This window comes from Pelobates fuscus, chromosome 6 (assembly GCF_036172605.1).
Source record: "Pelobates fuscus isolate aPelFus1 chromosome 6, aPelFus1.pri, whole genome shotgun sequence".
Lineage (NCBI taxonomy): Eukaryota > Metazoa > Chordata > Amphibia > Anura > Pelobatidae > Pelobates > Pelobates fuscus.
In genome coordinates, this window is record NC_086322.1 from 272,127,002 (window position 1) to 272,147,667 (window position 20,666).

Here is a 20,666-nt window from a genome sequence, read left to right on the forward strand (position 1 = left end):
GCACAGACAGCTGTCTGCTGCTGGGGCTGCTGTGCAGCTGGGTGGATGGGCAGGCGGTCAATGTTGGGGGCGAGGGAGCTGTAATCTTCCTGCTCAGTTGCCTCGCCTGCCGCTTGATGATGCCAGAACCCAGAGTGGGGTAATATTCTGGCTCCAGCATCACCCCTGGGGAGTGCAAATGAGCTGAGAAGGCCCCCCTCTTGAGGAGCTGAGAAGGCCCCCCCAGGAAAGAGGCTAACAAGGCATCTGCCTTGGCAGTTTTTTTGCTGCCCTCCGAATGTGCCATCCAAGGCTTGTTAGACTATTTCATGGGGAGCCCAAGAGGGGGGCAGTTGCTCATATTGTGGGCGGGCAGCGAGGGAGCGCTGTCCTCTGAGCTCTTCCTTCTCAGCTCCTTTGCACTCCTCAGGGTTGATGCTGGAGCCAGAATATGATGCCACTCCGGCTTCCACCATCATAAAGCGGCAGGCGGGGGAGCTGAGCAGGAAGATTACAGCTCCCTCCCCCCAACATTGACCGACCTTGATCAACCCCCACCCCCATTTGTGCTCAGCAAACTCTTCTGAATAAATGAATAACCCCAATAGATGTCTTTGGCACTAATTTGCAAAGTTACAGTGCCATGTAAGAGACCAGACTATTTTTGTTTTTACAAATAGAATTTCCATCGATTAATTTCCACATTTTGCTTTACATTCCAGCACAAAGGTGCTCTTTTTAGGGGCAAATTTTGCACCCGGCAACGAGCTAAGCCATTTCCAGGCTCTGCTGGAGCTGCTTTTAAAAGTGGCAGTTACTGGAATTTAACTAATTTTGCCAACAAAACATGGCTAAAAGGCATGGCTTGACCTACACAAAAAAAAGATAAAGAATAAAATGACTGTCAAGACTGATTTCAGAAAGATGTGAGATTTGATCCACCCAGCAGAGAAGACAGTCGTTTCAAAGTTGTTGCCCCCACCAGCATGTTCTTTGGCATGCTACAAAGCCTATAGCCTTGATGGTGATGATGAACTATTTACCTTCCCTCCCATGCATAATGCATGCATTCAAGGAATATGTTGTCCTTTCTAGCCGTAAGTTAAACAGCACCAAATTCGAGGTAATTATTGTTACTTTTCATTGGGCAAAATTCATAGCCATACATACACACTTTCCCTTCAAATAGTGTAAGGCTCAGATTAAGTACCTGGGAGTTTGGGCCACTAGTGACCATGACAAAATATATCAGAGCAACCATTTTCCCTTCCTCCACAAAGTACAGTAGGACCTGAGGCAGTGGAACAATCCATATATTTCCTGGCTGTGCCAAATTTCTCTTTCAAATGATACTGCTGTATCTTCTTAGAGCATTCTTTGTTTCCCTTAGGACATTGGTGATAGCTTATATATGGAGGGGAGAATAGCCCGGTCAGACTTCCCTAAATATTACTAGGCAGCAGCTCTCCAGAGGATTCTAGAATGGTACATTTCATACACACTATGTCATGGGCTGGTTTGGACTAGGATGGGTTTGGCATTCAACTTCTGTCACTGGTGTGGAATGTTGCTTCAAAAAATTCTACAGGACCTCCAGCAGCTCAAACAATTGGAATTTGGTTTGCAATGGGCAGATCACCTCATCTTTCTGCCATGCCGAGCTGGTTCTTGCTTCGAACACATAACCGAAACCTTGCAGGTGGCCTGCCTATCCATTCCATATGGGTTAGCTCATAAAAAAGTCACCTGGTTTGAGGGTCTGTGCATGGGGCGAGTAGATTTGGAAAAGGCCATCGTGAGCCTCTACCAGCATATGTCAGGGATAGGAAGTAAAAGCAGACATATTCAAACAAACAATACTTGGAAGGACTCCTGGACAAACAATGGGGTAAAGTACACATATTACATATAACAGTTTGGTTACTTCCAAATACAAGTAAGTAATAAATTCTTATCCTCATGGATCGAACTATGGCTCCCTTACACCTGGTATTTCCCCACGATCCCGTCTGAATGTTCAAGGAGTGGAGACAGGGAGAGGACTGTTCGACATCTGGTTAAATGCCCTCTAGAACCGTCCAAATATCCCCATGAAAGAACACTTGCTCAGCAGGCTTGAGAAAATCAAGGAAGCTGAGGCCTTATCTCCTTGGAGTGGGAAATTCGCTCAAATTATTCTAAGTGCTGGTTTCTCTGGATCAATTGCATATAACCTGGAGAGCTGGACGATGTAAGGTTGGTAGATGCGGATTAATCTCAAGACCAATAATAGCTTCTGAGACCAATTGCTTTTACTATAACTAAAATTAGGGCAATATTAAACTTACGATGGTGAGATATATAGATCTTCTTTAAAGTCTTTGTCATGGAAAGCAGTCATAGAATTTTGCTACCAAGCACAGCCCTCTCCTTCGTTAAATGGAGTTAAAGCAGCTCTGTGTCTCTTTGCACTATTTTGTCCATCTATTTCTCATTTTGTTTTGTTTTTTACATTTTTCAAATTCACCTTCATTTTTTTGTTTTTTGTTACATTATAATTGTTAGGACTCATTTCTTATGGGGAGCATAATTTTGGCAATGGGCAGAACTTGAGAACAGCTCAATTTCAGTTGCCAAGTTAATTTACCCTCAATCCATCAGTCAAAAGAATCCCACAGAAGGGCAAACTGCAGACATCATGAACTGGGGAGAACACAATGGCAGCACCCCAAAAGGTGACACAGCCACTTTAAGTTGAGATTCTAAAATGGGAGGTTTTCTACATAAAGCCTTTTTTTAAATTTGGCCATAGACTCTCTACTGAAGCGATTCAGAGAAGCTCATTGTATTTTTGCACCTGTTGCGTAGAATGAATGTTTACCACAACACTGTACTGGCATGGTTACCTGGACTGCTCTATTCACGGCAGTGGCGAGTTCAGCCCCTTCTCCTTGCGTGAAACAATCTATGGAAACACCTTACCGCCAAGATTATTGCATTTCATTTATCGGTTTGTTCATGTTATTTAGCTGAAATAGCTGCCACCTGGGACAGCTGCTTCCTCTGAAGTGTGTGTCCCAGCGAAGACATCAATCTAATGGGTTACCTCCAGTCCTACAATTGACGAATGCTTATTTTGCTCTATAAAGCATTTGTGTACTACTAGGACTTACTGTCCCTCATTGGACCTCCCAGGGCATTTGCAATGCAAGCACAGTGATAGCCTCAATAAGATCCCTCTGCTAGAGAAACACTGGCTAATGCTTCTCTATCGGAAATAGTGAAAGCTACAAAGCGCATACACACAATGAGTTTTCACAAGTCGAGAGATCAGCTGAGAGAGAGCTCTGCAATGTCTTTTGCCGGCATTAGCAATCCAACAAGTGGCACTCTGGTACTGGTCAGATATAAACAAAAAGCGATATGCAAATATAGATTTGCGGTATGTACAAAATTTAATGCATATTTAACAACTTGCTTTGTAAATAAAATATTCACGTTTTCATGTTTAAAGTCAATGAAAGCTTTGGGTAACAATAATAATAATAAATCGATCTATCCAGGTCAAGAGATCTCCACAACTTGACGCAGTTCTTCAAACAAGGGTCCAAGTTCTTTTTCCAAGCTTAGGATCAGCCCTTTTAGGAAGAAAATAAATAGAAGAGGTTTAAATAAGGCAATTAAAATAATTCAAGCATATATTACTTGTTCACACAGCAACTCTGGATTTTTTTTTTTTTTTTTAAACGGTCTAGATTTTATGGACTCAATGCTTCAGGATTCTTACAGATGCATCAAAAGATAGATATCAAATATTGCATTGATTTGCACATTAAAATGGGGCCCTGCCTGGTCACATTGTGCATGACAGATTGCTACGAGTCCCTTGAAATGTTGTTAAGAGATCACAGATATAAAATAGCGACGGCTGCCTAGAATCTGTATCCAGAAAGGATCGTTACAAAAGCAATTCAATTATGGATTAGAACACAAGACATTTGAATGTGTTATTTGATTATGTAAACATTTTAGATTTACTCTGTTATAATGTGCCGGTTTAATGGCTGTGAAATCAAAGTCCTGGTAATCAGATTGTTTCCCTCAATAAAATCCATTTGCAGTTTATACTTAAAATGAATAGTAAACCGAGCAAACAGGCAAAATATCCCTTTACGGAGATACCACATTTAAAGCGGCACTTCCCTGTAAATTACACCTTCGAATGAAATACTAAAAGTTACCTATAACATTTATAATATTTTACCCCGCAAATGATGCTCCGTTTGTTTGTTTTTTTCCCCACAGTATAATTTTTATTGAGAACTTCTAAAAGGTTACAAAATGTTAGGTAATAGGAAGTCCATTTTGCTTTTTAAAATTAGATTAAATATTTAGTACGCGCTCTCGCTCATTAAACGGCACAGAATGTAATCGCTTTGTTTAAAAAAAAAAAAAAAAAAAAACCTCACTCAGCTAGGCAAAAATATAATAGGGGTTTCCTCACAGTATAGGATCATACATTGCATACGCCTGCCACAATCATTTTTTTTTCCCTTTAGCACCACCTAGTGTTGAATATGTATTATTGTTTAGGTACCTAGACCACTTCATCCTATTAAAGTGGTCTGGGTGTACTACCCAACATCCACAAAATGGGGGGGATCTCTGGGTTTATTTTCCAACACCTTCCTTGCTAATTTACTTCTACTTTTCTGCTTTTTATTTCATATGACTGTTTTTCTTTTTTAAACGAGAGAATGAGATTAAAAAAAGTAAACAAATATAAAAAAAATAAAAAAAAATCAGAGAACGGGCAAATGCCAAGAAACTCACTAACCCGCCCTACAGTTGACTTTGCTCAGGTCTCAACATTTTTCTATTTTTTTATTCCTTGGTTTTTTCCAGTCAACATCGCCACTTTATGGTGTGGCTGGAGTTCTTAGAACTTCAAATGTGGGTATCCACTTCTTTTAATTTACTGCTTTACCCATGTATTTGTTTTTGTATATTTTTATGCCCTGTGTAATGGAATATAACTGAATGGGTCAAGTCAGCCTGGAATGCCCTTTTAATGCTAATCATCGCTTTATCATATTACAGTGTATGTTTTTAAATTCCACTTCATCATGTACTTTTCAAGGGCCGTAATAGGAAAACAAAGAATTACCAAATGTAAAAAAACAAACAAACAAACAAAAAAAAACTGTTTAGTTCAATGTAGAACTTTCAACATGAGGAGGTAGCTGTTTTATCTGATGTCTGAAACTATAAAATTCAATACACTTATTTCTAAGGAAAATTTAAAAAAAATAAAAAATAAAAAAAAAAAGGACTAACATTATAAATTAAACTTTCCAAATACATACCTGTATTCGCTTCACTGCTTGCTATGAAGCTGACTACAAGTGGGAGTCTATTAAATTGAATCACCTAAAATAAAAAAATATAAATGTTAATACTCATAGCAATAGGCTTCATTTAAACAGCTGTTTTGTAGCACAATTCTCATTTCAGTATAGGAGGAGAAATGGCCAAAGGGCAGTGGGTCCTATAGGACAGACCAGGGGTTAACCCTAAATAGTAAAGGAATTGAAAGAAAAGAACACAGTCTGTCCACACGTGTATGCGTACATACATCAATATCAAAGCAACAGTCTAGAAAAAATAATAATAACTTTATTAAGTAACACAAAAACTGAACTATGTACAAAAAAAGTGGGGGAATGGGAGAGAGACAGAAATATGTCTGATGCAAAAGCACCTGGGTGGTTAAAATTATATATAGATATAGAGCTATATATGAGTACAACAGGTTTCTTAAATAATAGAAACCGCTAGCTGGGGCGCTCCAATAGAGACAGGGGCTACTATTGTAAGGGGTACCCACACACCACGCAGAAGGGCTACGTGCAAACTCTGATGGCCGAGCACACGAGGGTGTTGAAACAAGTAGTGCACTAAAGATGCCTAACCTGATGTCACAACTTATGATCTGCTTAATACCGTGAGAGGTTTGCCGAGTAGTACAGAATTAATACTGTGTGACTAGGCAGGGTAAGCAGCTATATGCAGGCCCGCTATAATGAAAAGTATATAGCCATAATTAGCTTACTCATCGGTGCCCTTGATTCTGACCAATTCTCATTTCAAGTTAGAATAATTGCATGAAAAAGAGTTTATTTTTCCCTGTGTGCAGGAAGGGGGTTTGTGCCGCCCCTACCCCTTCGATTCTGGAAATTGGTGTGTGCTTTATGGGATTTAAAAAGGTCTAATCTCCCTCCCAGGCAATAATAAGACAGAAAAAATAAAAACGCAGCCTGGATTTAAGCTGTATTTAACTTCACAAAAAAAAAGTTAAAATAAAAAATAAAAAATACGTTGGGGCTTTGATTCTTTTTTTTTTTTTTAAAAAGGTTCGGCTGTTAGACAGAGGGACTATGCTGTGAGAATGTTAAAATGATTTGGCTTTAGCACAGATGTTAGTTATGGAAAAAATACATATCTTCACACCCTCTTCCATTTTTAGCAAAGCTCCAAGCACCATAACCACAACACTTTCAGCCAATAATCTAGCCCTGCACTGCAAGGCTTAGCTGACTAGCGCCAAAGGACACTTCCAAGCAGAAGCTCTCCTGTATCTTTAACAAAGGCAGTAAGTAATCCGCCAACCATTTTAAAAACTTGTTTGACTACTTACACTGGAAGGACACCAGAGCATATCTGGCTCCATAACCACTACAAAATGCTGCAGTAGTTATGGTTCTTAGTGCTGGTGAAAACACCAAATAAGTTGTGGTTGCATTGCATTCTAATGTAGGTGTCCTTTCTAGGAATTGGAGCCTCAAATGAATAAATAGAAGCAGTCTTACAAGAAATGTCATTCAACTTTTACAATTGCCTGCATTAAAATGGGAAAGGAGCTCCTCTTAAATTTGAATGCACTTTCTTCTAGAATAATTAGGGTGGCCACGCAGTTATAGAGCTCATAGACAATCTCCTGTAAGTTAGGTGCTATGACAAGCAGACGATAAATCTGTCCTCCTGCGTGCAGTATGTAAAGAATTCATAGACTGTCTGCTATCTACTCGTTCCCCCCTAGTTTGGAGAAGTGTGGGCATCAGAAAACAGTACGCGGTGGATTCCTGATGTAATAAAGCCAAGTGACTCAGTCATTATACATGGTTCCTCGAATCCTTGCAGGAGAAAATAGAATGGGTGCAGTGCAGTGTCATAAGGAACGTGTGAAGATCTTATCGGACCTAAGAAAGAAAGTCACAGTGATACTATAAATCAATTCTAAATTTTAGCCCAACTCCACATCACTCCTAAGAATAGTTGGATGGTTAAGACGTTGATGGGGTACACACAGCCTTTAAATCATAATTAAGGAAGAGACTTTAATCGTTAGCATTCCAGAAAGCTACAGATGTTCCGAACCTGGTTTTGCTAAAATGTATTTTTAGGTTGGATAAAGGGCATTTAATCCCAAGAAGAGATTCTAAGATGTCCGCAGTCCCTCTTTAGATTATGTTAAGATCCCAGGGTTAGTCCCTCTCTATGGGCAGACATTGAAACTGCTTCTAGAAAACATTATACAAATCAAGATAAAGAGCAAATACAACAGTATGGTGTCCGTGCCTAGTTATAGGTTTGTTTTTAATTCAAGTTCATATTACGACAAAGGATCAAAAGAACAGATATAAACCGTGGCATTCAAATATCGCACAGTATAGGAGGCCTAGGCAAAACATTACTACATGGGGGCGTGGCTTGGACGCCGAGGCTAATGGCGGCGTAAACCGGGAGCTCCCCAAAGGCTCAGCACAAATCCTCGCCCGACAAGCGATAACGACCGCATAAATGGGAAGAAACCATCGGACATCACAGGCCAGTCAGCCCTCCAGCACCCCGAAGGGGGCACAACATTCAGCCATGAGGCAATTTCTCGTGCCGCCGGCCGAGCCGCCAGCCCAGGCCTCAAATGACTCCGAGGCCTCAGGCCTCTCCCGCCCGACCTCACCACATGTCGAGCACCCAGGGGGAAACAGCACCCATCACCCCCAGCCTGAATGGATCGAGATGATCCGAAACCTGCCAACTAAAGCCGATCTAAAAGAGGCCAACGCCGCCCTACACAAGTCCCTCTCAGAGGAACTGCGCACCATGCGGGAGGACATCCAGGGCACCCAACAGAAGGTGGCCCAACTAGAAGCCGACTGCGACCACATGGCAGCGGCACAATCCGCAAATACCTGCAAACTCCAACAGCAGGGAGCCCAGCTACGGCAAATGGCGCAGCATATCGAAGATCTCGATAACCGTGGGCGGAGGCAGAACATACGGATCAGAGGTATGCCAGAAGACTTAGATCAAACCACCCCTATCAGAGACACGTTGTCCGAGCTTTTCAACAACCTCCTCGGCCGACCGCCAACCACTCACATAGAATTCATTAGGGCACATAGAGCCCTCAGGCCGAGAGGACCCCCAGATGCCCCCCCTAGAGACATTATTTGCTGCCTTGCCCACTTCCAGACAAAGGAAGACATCCTACACAGAGCCAGAGACACCAAACAAGTGATCTCCAATGGGGTAGAGGTACAACTGTTCCCCGACCTATCACCAGCGACTCTTGCCTACAGGAGAGCAATGCGCCCTCTCACACGGACACTGCAGTCCAACAAGGTCCGATACAGATGGAACTTCCCTACGGGCCTACAAGCAACCACACAGAACGGTCCTTTCACTGTGAAAAGCGAGGAGGACATGGAAGACCTCCTGAGAGAGCTACACCTCACGCCGGTCCAAATGACCTGGCCAGACCCCCTGAACTTTTACTCCTTTCCACAGGGGCCGAACCCCCCAGCCCCAAGCCAACAGCAACGAGTGAGGAGGCCCCGACAACAAGCTACGAGACCATCTGGCGCACCACACTAACGGCCCGAAGCAGATATTGCCCGAGATTGGACATTGTGAAAGACTTGGCCTAACACTACACGGCCCTCCTGAACACCCCCGACCACATGCCCCCCCGAGACACTGCCTGACCTATTCACCACACGGAACCAGCACAGCACTGTGGAACTGTTACTGTAAGCGACCCTCCTGACGGGCCGCGCCACCGCACCAGCAGAACCATCGAGAACTGGGGTGGACTAATACCGGTGGACTAATACTAACACTGCCAGACTTGACATACAGAACTGCTGAGAGCCCAGGCTCACACTAATACCGCCAGACCTGGCATACAGAACTGCTGAGAGCCCATGCTCGCAAGTACACCGGGGCCGAAAAGGAGGGGGGGGGGGAGGGGGGAGCCTGACTCCCTGGCTGGGGCCTGTCGCCGCCACCCACCCGGCCAGTAACGACCCTCGGCGAGCGGGCCGGGAGGGGTGGTGCCGGCGGGCCACACCTGGGGAGGGGGTTCCGGGGTGACCCGGAGATACTGGAACCCGGGGTAGCCAGACACAGACTAGACAAAACGCTGATGAAGTGATGACAGGGACCCACGGGGCCAGCACACACAGAGGGGCGACGACATTGGGGGTGACCTCAAGCCCACTCAATAGGCACACCCCGGAGCCAAGACGAAGCGGCCAGACCGCTGACGGACAGGGAACACACATCACACACTACCCGCTGCAGTAGAGACCAAAAGGACGGGGGAGAGTGTGCGGGAGGGGGAGGCGAGGGAGGGATCCGGGTTGAGGCACAGAGTAATAGGACTACACAGGCGAGCTTCACGATGACCAAAGCTAGAGGGCCAAAACTATGTTATCGTTCTGATAGACTCGTTGTCTAATTCATGTAATGTTACTGTTCATGTTTTAATGATGTTTTCGATGTTGTTGCTAAATTTCGATGACCTTACTCCCACACAGGCCGTGAGGCCACACAACCTCGGGCGAGGATTAAGACACCAGCCACAGATGAGACGCGCATTGGAGCCACAGGGGATCGACACGGGTCTGTGACGGCAGTAGGTGACCAAGGAGAGATCCGACGGTTACGGACCGGACTCAGACGTTGCCCGCTAGGTGAGCCTTGACCTCCTTTCACTACCCCACGGGACGAGGCGTCAATCCAAGGTGCGCTGCCCTCACGGGTCACAAGTGGAACCGTGCGCCGCAGCTCCCCGACGCCTACACCCAGACGCCACCGCAAGGTGACGAGACCTATACACCCCCCCCCAACCCCGTCCTTTCCCTTTATTCCACGCCTCTACACCCCCCCCCTCATCCTACACCCCCCACTACTGACGGAGAAGCCCCACCAGGCAAAACATGGCACTGACCCCCGCCCCCCTCACTATCTTGACTGTTAACGCCAGGGGACTTAACCAGCCCGAAAAACGAACTGGAGCCCTGAGGGACTTTCATGCCCACAGGGCCTCAGTGGTCATGATCCAGGAGACGCACTTTAGGAAAGGAGACAGACCGAAACTGACGGACCACCACTACCCGCATGGATACTTTAGCGACTTCCAAGGAGGCAAATCTAGAGGGACTGCCATCCTCATTAACAAACGAGTGCCGTTCCAGGAGGGGGGGTGCCTCACCGACGACGAAGGTAGATACCTCTTCCTCAAGGGCAAGATAGCTGAACAGACCTACACATTTGCAACCATTTACGCTCCTAACAGACGACAGTGCCGCTTCCTCCTCCAGACACTACGCAAACTCCACACGTTCGCTGAGGGGACACTGGTACTAGGGGGGGACTTCAACATCACACTGGACCCAACCTGGGACTGCTCCTCCGGCACGTCCCATACCTCACCACAACAGCTACAATCCCTCAAATCACTCTTTAGGTCACACCGGCTGGTAGACTGCTGGAGAGCTCATCACCCCGACGAAAAGGACTACACACACTTCTCCCACCCACACCAGACATACTCCAGAATAGATCATTTCTACACCACACAATATGCGCTACCCCTAGTAGAAGACGCGACGATTGGTGTGGCGACGTGGTCGGACCACGCACCCGTTACCCTACGCCTAAAATCCCCGCTTTACCGACCCTCCATTATTAAATGGAGACTCAATGAGTATCTCCTGACCAGACCGGACCTCACGAACCACATCGGAGGGAAAATCAAGGACTATTTCCTAGACAACCCCCCAACAGAGACGTCCCCGACGATTAGATGGGAAGCCCACAAAAGCGTGATTCGAGGACACTTTATACAACAAGGGGCCCTACTCAAAAAACGATCCGAGGCCCGCCTGACCCAGATCCTGACAGACATACATCACGAGGAAGACCTAAACAAACACTCACCACTCTCCACACACCAAACGAAACTCCTGCAGCTGAGACGCGAGTTAACCTCGCTGCTCCACTCTAAGTTCCACAGGGACGCGATAAGACACAAAGCGTTCTTTTCCATACACGGGAACAAGAGCGGAAAACTTCTGGCCAAAATGCTCACCAAAAAGAGACAGCTCACATACATCGACAAAATTAGAGACAAAAGTGGCAAACTCCATCGCCTCCCGACCGACATACTGACCGCTATAAGGACGTACTACACTGACCTCTACTCCTTACCACAACCACACACAGAGACGGCGAAAACACGACTACGAGACAAAATACGCACATACCTCACCACTCACACATCCCCGACTATAGACGACACAACGGCAGCACTGCTAGACGAACCTATCACTCTGACAGAGCTGGCACAGGCGATTAAACAAACTAAACCAGGCAAGAGCCCGGGCCCTGACGGCCTCCCACTAAAATACTACAAGACCTTCTCGGACAGTTTATACCAGCCACTAGTAGACTCCTTTAACGCGGTGAGGGAGGGCCAACTCATCCCCAAACAAGCCCTGACAGCCCACATCACCATAATCCCCAAGGAGGGTAAGGATGGGGAACATTGCGGGAACTACAGGCCAATTTCCCTCATCAATTGCGATGTCAAACTCCTTGCAAAGATCCTGGCGTCGCGGCTACAGTCGCACATCCCCAGACTGGTCCACCCAGACCAGGTCGGGTTTGTGGGAGGTCGTGAGGCCAGGGACAACACCATCCGCACACTCACCCTCATGCACGGCAGGGGGGTGGGAGCCGGGGGCCTTCTCCTCCTGTCCACGGACGCGGAGAAGGCCTTCGACAGAGTCGGTTGGACATACCTTTTCGACACCCTGACACACGCGGGTCTGGGTACCCACATGATGCGATGGATCACTGCTCTATATCATGAACCGACGGCACACGTCCTGGTTAACGGTGCGCTGACCCCCGAACTCACAATCCATAACGGCACCAGACAGGGCTGCCCCTTATCCCCGCTTTTGTTCGTCCTAGCCTTAGAACCGTTCTTGACACATATCAGAAACAACATTGACATCACAGGCATCACGACGGGCGACGTCCACCATAAAGTGGCCGCCTTCGCAGACGACCTGTTATTCTTCATCACCAACCCAGAAATAACCTTGCCCAACATCCAACAGGCCTTTAAGGAATTCGGAGAGATCTCCAACCTAAAAATTAACTATACTAAATCCCACATCCTAAACGTCAGTATCCCCAAAAAACGCGCTGACCCCCTACGCCAGAGCTTCCCATTCCAATGGGCAGACCAAAAAATCAGGTACCTAGGAACCTGGCTGACTAGGGATAGCAAAGACCTCTTCCAAGCCAACTTCGCCACCACACTCACCACCTTCCAGAAAGACATGAAAGAATGGGCACACCCACATATATCCTGGCTCGGGAGAGTCCAAGTCATCAAAATGAATTTCCTCCCACGCCTACTATACCTTTTTCAAACCATCCCAATTAAACTCCCCGGGGCGTTTTTTGCCACACTAAACACAGCCATGATCAAATACATCTGGGATGGTAGACGTCCTAGGATGAAAACCACCACTTTAATGAAACCAAAAAACATGGGGGGCCTAGCACTGCCGGACTTCCGCTTATATCACACGGCCACACATCTCCAGAGGGTGATGGAATGGACGAAAAGCGGAGTCCGAAAAATGTGGAAAATAGCGGAGGAATCGGAAGCGGGCATGCCGCTTGCAACCATACCCTGGGGCAGGAAAGACCCAGACACCCGAGCCATGTCCCCATATATTAAATCCACTCTGGACATATGGCGCAAAACGGCGAAAACTCATAGCTTGGTGCCCTACCCATCCCCCCTGACACCTCTGGTACATAACGCAGACTTTAAACCGGGCTTCGACCCGAAAGGATTTCAAAACACCCCCCAGACCCCGATTCCGAGACTGCATCACATCATCACCAACGGCAAATGCACACCACTAGCAACCATGCTAGGGGGTGAGACACCCACCTTCACACAATGCTTCAAACACGCACAACTTACCGCCTTCATACGCACCCTACCACAAGGCACCGCACTCACCAGGACCCGGACAGCATTCGAGACACTGTGCGATAGCCCAGACCCACTGCCACACGGTGTCTCCCTCATATACACACTACTACTTACAGGGACACCCACTGCTAAACCTCTATTCATGGGGAAATGGGAAGCGGCACTGAACACGACGTTCACAGACGCAGAATGGGAGCAGATATGCTACCTCACTCACCACTGCTCGACACACAGCAAGACCCAGGAGACAGCATTCAAACTCCTGACAAACTGGTACCGTACCCCACACCTCCTTCACAACATAGACCCAGAACACACCAACCTCTGCTGGAGGTGTGAGAAGGAAGCAGGGACCGCAATCCACATATGGTGGGAATGCGAAACAATTAGACCATACTGGGAAGACATACACAAAATTGTAAAGATGTTCTCGGACGCCCCCCCCCCCTGGAACCGGCAGAAATGCTCCTCCACCACACCACAGTATCTAGATCCAGATACAAGAGATCTATGACGGTTAGGATACTAAACGTAGCTAAACAGATAGTCCCCCTTTACTGGAAACAAAAGACCGCACCCCCGCTGAGGGTATGGTTCGCCAAGATGGAAGAACTTAGGGCAATAGAAAACCTGCTCATGTCAACCTCTGACAAACCCCAGGCCTACGCTGAGACCTGGACAAAGTGGCTCCTTGAAACCGCCAAGGACACCTTCCTGGACAAGCTCAAGGACAGAGACACGACTGAACCCCGACCCCCCCGCCCCCCTCCCATCACAGCTTAGACTGAACGTGACTCGAGACTGAAACCCAGGACCAGACCACCCTGGAGCTCCAATGCGCACCTCCATTCTACCACAATAAAGACACGTTCACTCTGTGATGCTACCTCCACAGTAGTACTCAACACACCACACTTCCAGACACAGGTTTAAGCATCTACCACAGCGGTCGCACACAACGGCCCGCTGCGACACACATAGCAAACAGATCCCGAACGGGAAGGAGACCTACTACCAAGCACTGCAACACTCCTCCCAGGAGGTGAATACTACCATGAGTCTCGAACACACAATAGGGACGCAACTAATTCATGTACACTGAACACGATTAACACAACGCTGCATACCCACACGCTGTACGGGACCTGCGTGTCCGACACTAAAAGGGGCCTGCGAGCCCAACTGGACATGCAAAGTACTGCCCTCCACAAGGGACAGGGCACACAGTATGCTCTTGCTCAAGCACCTGTGATATTGTATCAAACTGAATACTCACCCATGAGGGCCTGCGAGCCCGAGACCTTCTGTTACTGAAAGTTAAACCTGTCTGCATATTCTAATATGACTAGAGACCTGCGAGTCTCCGAACTTCGAACGTAAACAAAACAAAAATAAAAATTATATTTACAAAAAAAAAAACATTACTACATTACTAAATCGAATGTTAAAAAGTATTGATACCACAATGGAGTAGATAATTATAGAATGCAAATACAATTCTCCTGCAGACAGCATTTTCTGAGATACAAATAGAAATCCACATATTCCTTAAAGAAACAATCTAAAATGATCAAGGTCTTCACAGCCATTGGACACAGCTGATGCTTCTGAATGCACTGGATTCACTGAAGTGTGATTTGCCCGAGTAGGGCAACTGACTAGCACGCCCCAAAGATTCTCTATTTGTAGGGCTGGACTCAACTAAGACATCGATAAAAGCGGTGGAGTGGCTGCAATGAAGAGACTGTCCTGGTGCTGGAACATGTGTTTAAAAGTCCTTCTTACACCTTAAGGTTTGTTTTTTGTTTTTTTAATTCTGTTAAAGGAACATAACTAACTTTAAACAGAGAATATTCAGTGTTTCCAGTCTGAACTCAGGTAAGCCTTAAAAAGTCCTTCGCAACTGCAAGCCATAGTATGTTCTTCAGAGACCATTTTCTACTCGCCAGGGTAGTTACACAGGCTGAAAAGAGACATGTGTCCATCAAGTTCAGCCTTCCTCACATTTGTTTTTTGCGGTTGATCCAAAAGAAGGTTTAAAACACACAAAAGAGTTTGAGGCACTTCCAATTTTGCAACAAACTTGCCAATGGCTACTGCCGAATGGAAAGTTCGAGCCCTGATATAATCAGTTTTAAAAAGTTAGGGTGTTCCTTTCGGGTTAAATGGACCACACATAATACTATGAAACAAAGAGTAAGCAATTGTCCCCAGTGCAGTAAAGACATTCAGTTACCTGGTATGTGTTATAGTAGCAGATGATACTCTTGTTTTTGGACAGTCCAAGCTTACTTCCTTGATCAGTGGCCAGTGCAAACGTAGAGAGGAAGGAAGGCCGTAGGGCATGTTCAGGGGCATTTTCATTGGCAACTAAAAGGGAAAGTGCCATAAATTAGGAAGGCAAAGATACAGAGCAGATTTCAGAATTCCAGAGTATGCAAAACATCAATCGCCATTTGTGGGAGATAGGAGAGCTTGTGTTAATTATACAGGACACTGCAAAAAGAGGATTGCATCTTATGCAACGGTTACCTAAAGCACTACGAACACTTTGAAGGTTCATGGTGCAAGGAGTCTGTATATGCAGTGTTTCAGTATGTAACCGCTGGTCACAGAGATATGAGGTTGCTGCAGGAGGTAGTGTCCTTAGACACAGTCTTGAATCCTGTTCCAGAGTGGCTAATGTCAATTCTGTACATCAATTACATTCAATGCGCTCACTGCCCTTCTTTCCATGCTGCACTCTGGCCCTCCCATTGGCTGGCTTAGGGCAGGTGCAGTTCGTGTGCATCCCACTGAGGTCCACTAATGCGTCTCTACAAGAAGCCTTTCGGGGGGGGGGCTGCCACACTACATAATATAGGACCACTATGTTAAGTAACGGTGTCCAATACATTATTATCGCCATTTATATAGCGCCAACAGATTCCGCAGCGCTTTACAATATTAAGAAAGGGGGATTTAACTATAGATAGGACAATTACAAGAAAACTTACAGGAACGATAGGTTGAAGAGGACCCTGCTCAAATGAGCTTACAGTCTATAGGACAGCATTGTAACAAGTGTTATTTAACCATGGTGGTACAAGGTACTTTGAAGTTTTCCACAAGCATATAATTTCTCTAGTCCCAAAATGCTCTGACAGCTAATGGATAAGAGCAGTGTGCATTCACACAGACACTACCAGGGGATGGGTACATGGATGTAACCTTTTTCATGATGGGAGAAGGTGCATACAATGCAGGTGGTCTATGAATGTTGTACTATAGACACACACCACCCAAAATACTGCAGACGTCCACGTCCACGTGCAGGTGGAGGAGATGGTTGGACTGTTATGTGATGGACGGAACAAAATTGAGCAAAATGGGGTAAGTGACCAGAAGGATTGGGTAAATTAATCAGAGGACACCAAGAAAACCACATAAAATCAGTTTAACAATGTTATCTTAAAGGAAAACTCCCAAGCCCCTAATGTAACTTCATTTAACATTCCATTTCACTCAATGGGAGGTCAGTGATGGGCTGAGAGAGTCAGCTGGTGTTCTCCACCAATCACTGTCCGCCTGGCTAAACCTGCTTCATACTGCGGAGGCAGAGAGGAAGGAAGCCGGGGGCAACAGTGTTGGGCAACTGAGCCTTAGGAGTTAAAACGATTGCCAAATTATTTAAACCCTGGAAGTGTGAAGGGGCCCGAACACACCTGCCCCACAACGTCTTAAATGAGATTGGTTGTTATGGTGGAGGGAGTGTTCCTTTAAATTCAAAAGAAATATTTAAAATAAAACAATCACTTCTCCTTTTAAGAGATCTACTAATACAGACACATAACTGTCCCAAGGGATAACAATCTAGTAACATCATAAATCCAGCAAGGTTTTTCCACTAAACTGACGAGTGCAGATAATCAGTAAAGGCACTGCAAATCTTAAAGGAACACTATAGTCACCCAGACCACTACAGCTCAATGAAGTGGTCTGGGTGCCAGATCCCCCAGGTTTTAACCCTGCAGCTGTAAACATAGCAGTTTCAGAAAAACTGCTATGTTTACATTGCAGGGTTAATCCAGCCTCTAGTGGCCGTCTTCCAGACAGCTGCTAGAGGCGCTTCTGCGACGCTCAACGGGAAAAATCGCATTGAACACACAGAACGTCCATAGGAAAGCATTGAGTAATGCTTTCCTATGGGTGGTTTGAATGCGCACGCGGCTCTGGCCATGATGTGCATTCGGCTCCACTCGGGAGCAGACGTCGGAGGGGAAGGAGAGGTCACAAGCACCAAGGAAGCCCGGCGCTGGATTAGGTAAGTGGATGAAGGGGTTTTAACCCCTTCAGCCCAGTGGGAGGGGGGGGGGGGCTGAGGGTGGGAGGGACCCAAGGACTATATAGTGCCAGGAAAACAAGTTTGTTTTACTGACACTATAACTTGAGATATTTCCTTGGGGGAAGTAAATATTTGCGGATATGAAATCCAAAATTTGATCTGAATTCCTGCGAATTAACACTTCGTTTAAACCCCCCCCCCCCCCCCCCCCCCCCCCCCAAAAAAAAAACAGCAAGTCGTTTTAGTTGGAAGATGATTAAGCATGCATTCTAAGTGGAACACACACTAAGCACGGGTTACATTATTATTCTATGCAAGTATCTTAAACCCATGGTTTACCTTTTATGACTGGTACGCCATCACGGTCTGATACAACAATGCCATGAAGTCCTTCCACACTGCAAGTGGAAAAAACAAAATACACCAAGTTTGAAATACTAAAACAAATTGTTGCCACCCCCACAAAATGGGGAAGGGAGTGTGGGGGAAGGGGGGGGGGGGGGGGGGAAACGACACTATAGTGGTAGGAAAACAACAATTAACGGAGGTCATTGTGCTCTTGGGAATTTTCAATGCAGTTTCATTTTATGTAGCCTTTGCCAGATCAGTACCTCGACACAATCACGTCTCTGAGCACTACAGTGATGTCCTTTAAACTCATGGCTTGTTTTTTGCTTGGATTTGAATTTATAGCGGGTCCAGTCAATTGAATCTGCCACATAGGGACTACAAAGTCTAGAAAAATTATTATTATATTATTTATATAGCGCCAGCAAATAATCAAAGATGATCCAGAGAAATTGGTTGCCTTTGAACAACATTTTCAGTGTCATAGGAAAGGATTTGAATTATTATGTCAATTTGGTATTTCAGGTTTTTCTCTAATAAATTTGCAAACTTTTGAAAAATCTGGCATTTGCCATGTCATATGGGTTACTGATTGTAGATGTATATAAAATAAAAAAAACCAGAACAAAAAACAACTACACTACCTACCTTACTTAATCTAGAGACGTCACGCACAAATTGTTATTATTCACGGTGAGTCTAAGCTATTGTATAATCTAAGGTTACTTTCCTATAGTCTATCGGAATAGGCTCAGCCACTAGCTACAGCGTGCTTTAGATTCGCTACAAGTTAACTTACCTACTTAAAAAAATGAAGCATTGTCATCCAGGAAATGTAATTTTCTGAAAATATCGATGTACTAATCCTTTACTGTAAATTGTTTTTACATTTCCCTCCCCTTTTCGTTCTGTATCCCATCTTATATGCTTCAATAAAAGAAAGATTGACAAAAAACAAAAAACAAAAAAAAAACAACTACACAATTTAAAGAGACAAAGGGGTCTGAATACTTTCTGAATGCACTGTATACACACATTAAACATGTATATATTTAATTGTAATAAAATCTAAAAGCACCCCCTACTGTCATTGTAAGTATTATTCCTATATTGGATGAACAGTAACATTGTAATAATACAATTATGTCAACATATATGCTGCAGAGACCATCCTATGGAGCAGTGGAAAACAAAATCGGAAAAGATAGCCTACCTTGGAAGCTTTTTGTATAAGTACCGCCTCAGTTCCTAGGGAAATAAAACAAAGCTTAGTTGTACCTTTTAACACTAAAGCGGTGACATTGGAGTCTGTTCACAAAACCAGGAACTGCGGAGAATGTTGTAAACTTGAGCTTACGGACATCTCAAACTTGGAAAATTCTCTAAGCTAGTGGCTAAACTCAGGTTTGTTTGTTTTTTTACTATTTACAAATGTATTAGTCTCATGTCAAATACCATCAATTACCTGTTAAGAGAGTAAACCAAAAGTCCTTGTGTAGTATATGTAGAAGCTTTTAGGTTAGGCAGTAGCCACCCCTACCCCCATAAACATGGGCACAATAATAGGAATACATGTTTGTACTACAGTTTCCTACTACCCAATACTATAATGTTCTTTTAATAAAAGAAGAAAGAAAAAAAAAAAAGTAGTAAAGATTTCAAAGGAATATTTTTACGGAGTATTTTAGCACCACAACCACTAACGACCACTAGAACCTGTAGTGGTTAAAGGAACACTATAGGGTCAGGAATACAAAACGTGTATTCCCGACCCTACACTGTTAAAAACCATTACTTAGGCCGCCGTCCCTCTTAAAAAGAAGTTTACAAAAATTGACCTTTATTCCAACTAACCCGCATCTCTATGGGGAAAGTTCAGCGTCTCCATGCAGAGCGGGGAGATACTGAAGGTCAGTGCTGCATGTTGTGACATTGACCCAGGAAGCAGTTCTAGTGGCCGTTTGAGTGACAGTCACTGGAGGTGTTACTGGGGAGCAATGCAAACTCAGCCTTTTCTCTGAAATGGCAGTGTTTACAGCAAAAAGCCTACAGGGACATAGTTTATTCACCAGAACAACTACATTAAGTTGTAGTTGTTCTGGTAACTATAGTGTTTCTTTAAGAATCAGCTAAAAAAAACTAAAATTAATGTGTTGTACACTTTACTGATTATTTCACAAACTAATCAATAAAGTAAAAACTAATTTAACAACTTTACACAAGGATAAACAAAACACTACATTTGAAAATCATAACTTTTTTTTTAAATGACAAAATAACAGACTGAGCATATGATTAATCTGTCCCCGAATTAGACAATCCCTTATCAGGACAGTCCTGATGTGACAAAGATTGTAAAGAAAACAGAATATACTTACTTCTGCCATATCTGGATTGTTTTGTTCAAACTGAATGGGGAGAAATATATCAGTGTCAGATTTCACAATCATTCATAGTAGCTGTACTTTATAGCCATCACCCAGATTGTCATGCAATATGTTACTATAGTTACAGGTGGATAAAAAGGCAATCCCATCAAGCGCACTATTAAAAACCATCTGTTTTCACTGTGGTTCCAAACAAGGAGAAGGAAAAAATAAATATACATTTTTAATAAAATAATTTGAAGCAAATGTGCCACAAAAAAAATAAAAAATGAAACATTGT

General features: G+C 44.7%; 1 protein-coding gene across 4 annotated transcripts in view; it reads right to left on the reverse strand.

Annotated features, from left to right (window-relative positions):
* Nucleotides 1–3,402: 3,402 nt before the first annotated feature.
* LAMTOR3 (late endosomal/lysosomal adaptor, MAPK and MTOR activator 3) overlaps nucleotides 3,403–20,666 on the reverse strand; it is a 60,595-nt gene continuing 43,331 nt past the window's right edge. For all 4 annotated transcript variants that reach the window (XM_063425483.1, XM_063425484.1, XM_063425482.1 and 1 more), the window contains 6 exons: nucleotides 20,378–20,407; nucleotides 19,213–19,247; nucleotides 17,991–18,049; nucleotides 15,564–15,697; nucleotides 5,325–5,388; nucleotides 3,403–3,596 (listed from right to left, as the gene is read on the reverse strand). In XM_063425483.1, the coding sequence (XP_063281553.1) occupies nucleotides 3,523–3,596; nucleotides 5,325–5,388; nucleotides 15,564–15,697; nucleotides 17,991–18,049; nucleotides 19,213–19,247; nucleotides 20,378–20,386 (375 nt within the window). In that variant the 5' untranslated portion in view covers nucleotides 20,387–20,407 and the 3' untranslated portion in view covers nucleotides 3,403–3,522. The remainder of the gene's footprint in view (nucleotides 3,597–5,324; nucleotides 5,389–15,563; nucleotides 15,698–17,990; nucleotides 18,050–19,212; nucleotides 19,248–20,377; nucleotides 20,408–20,666) is intronic.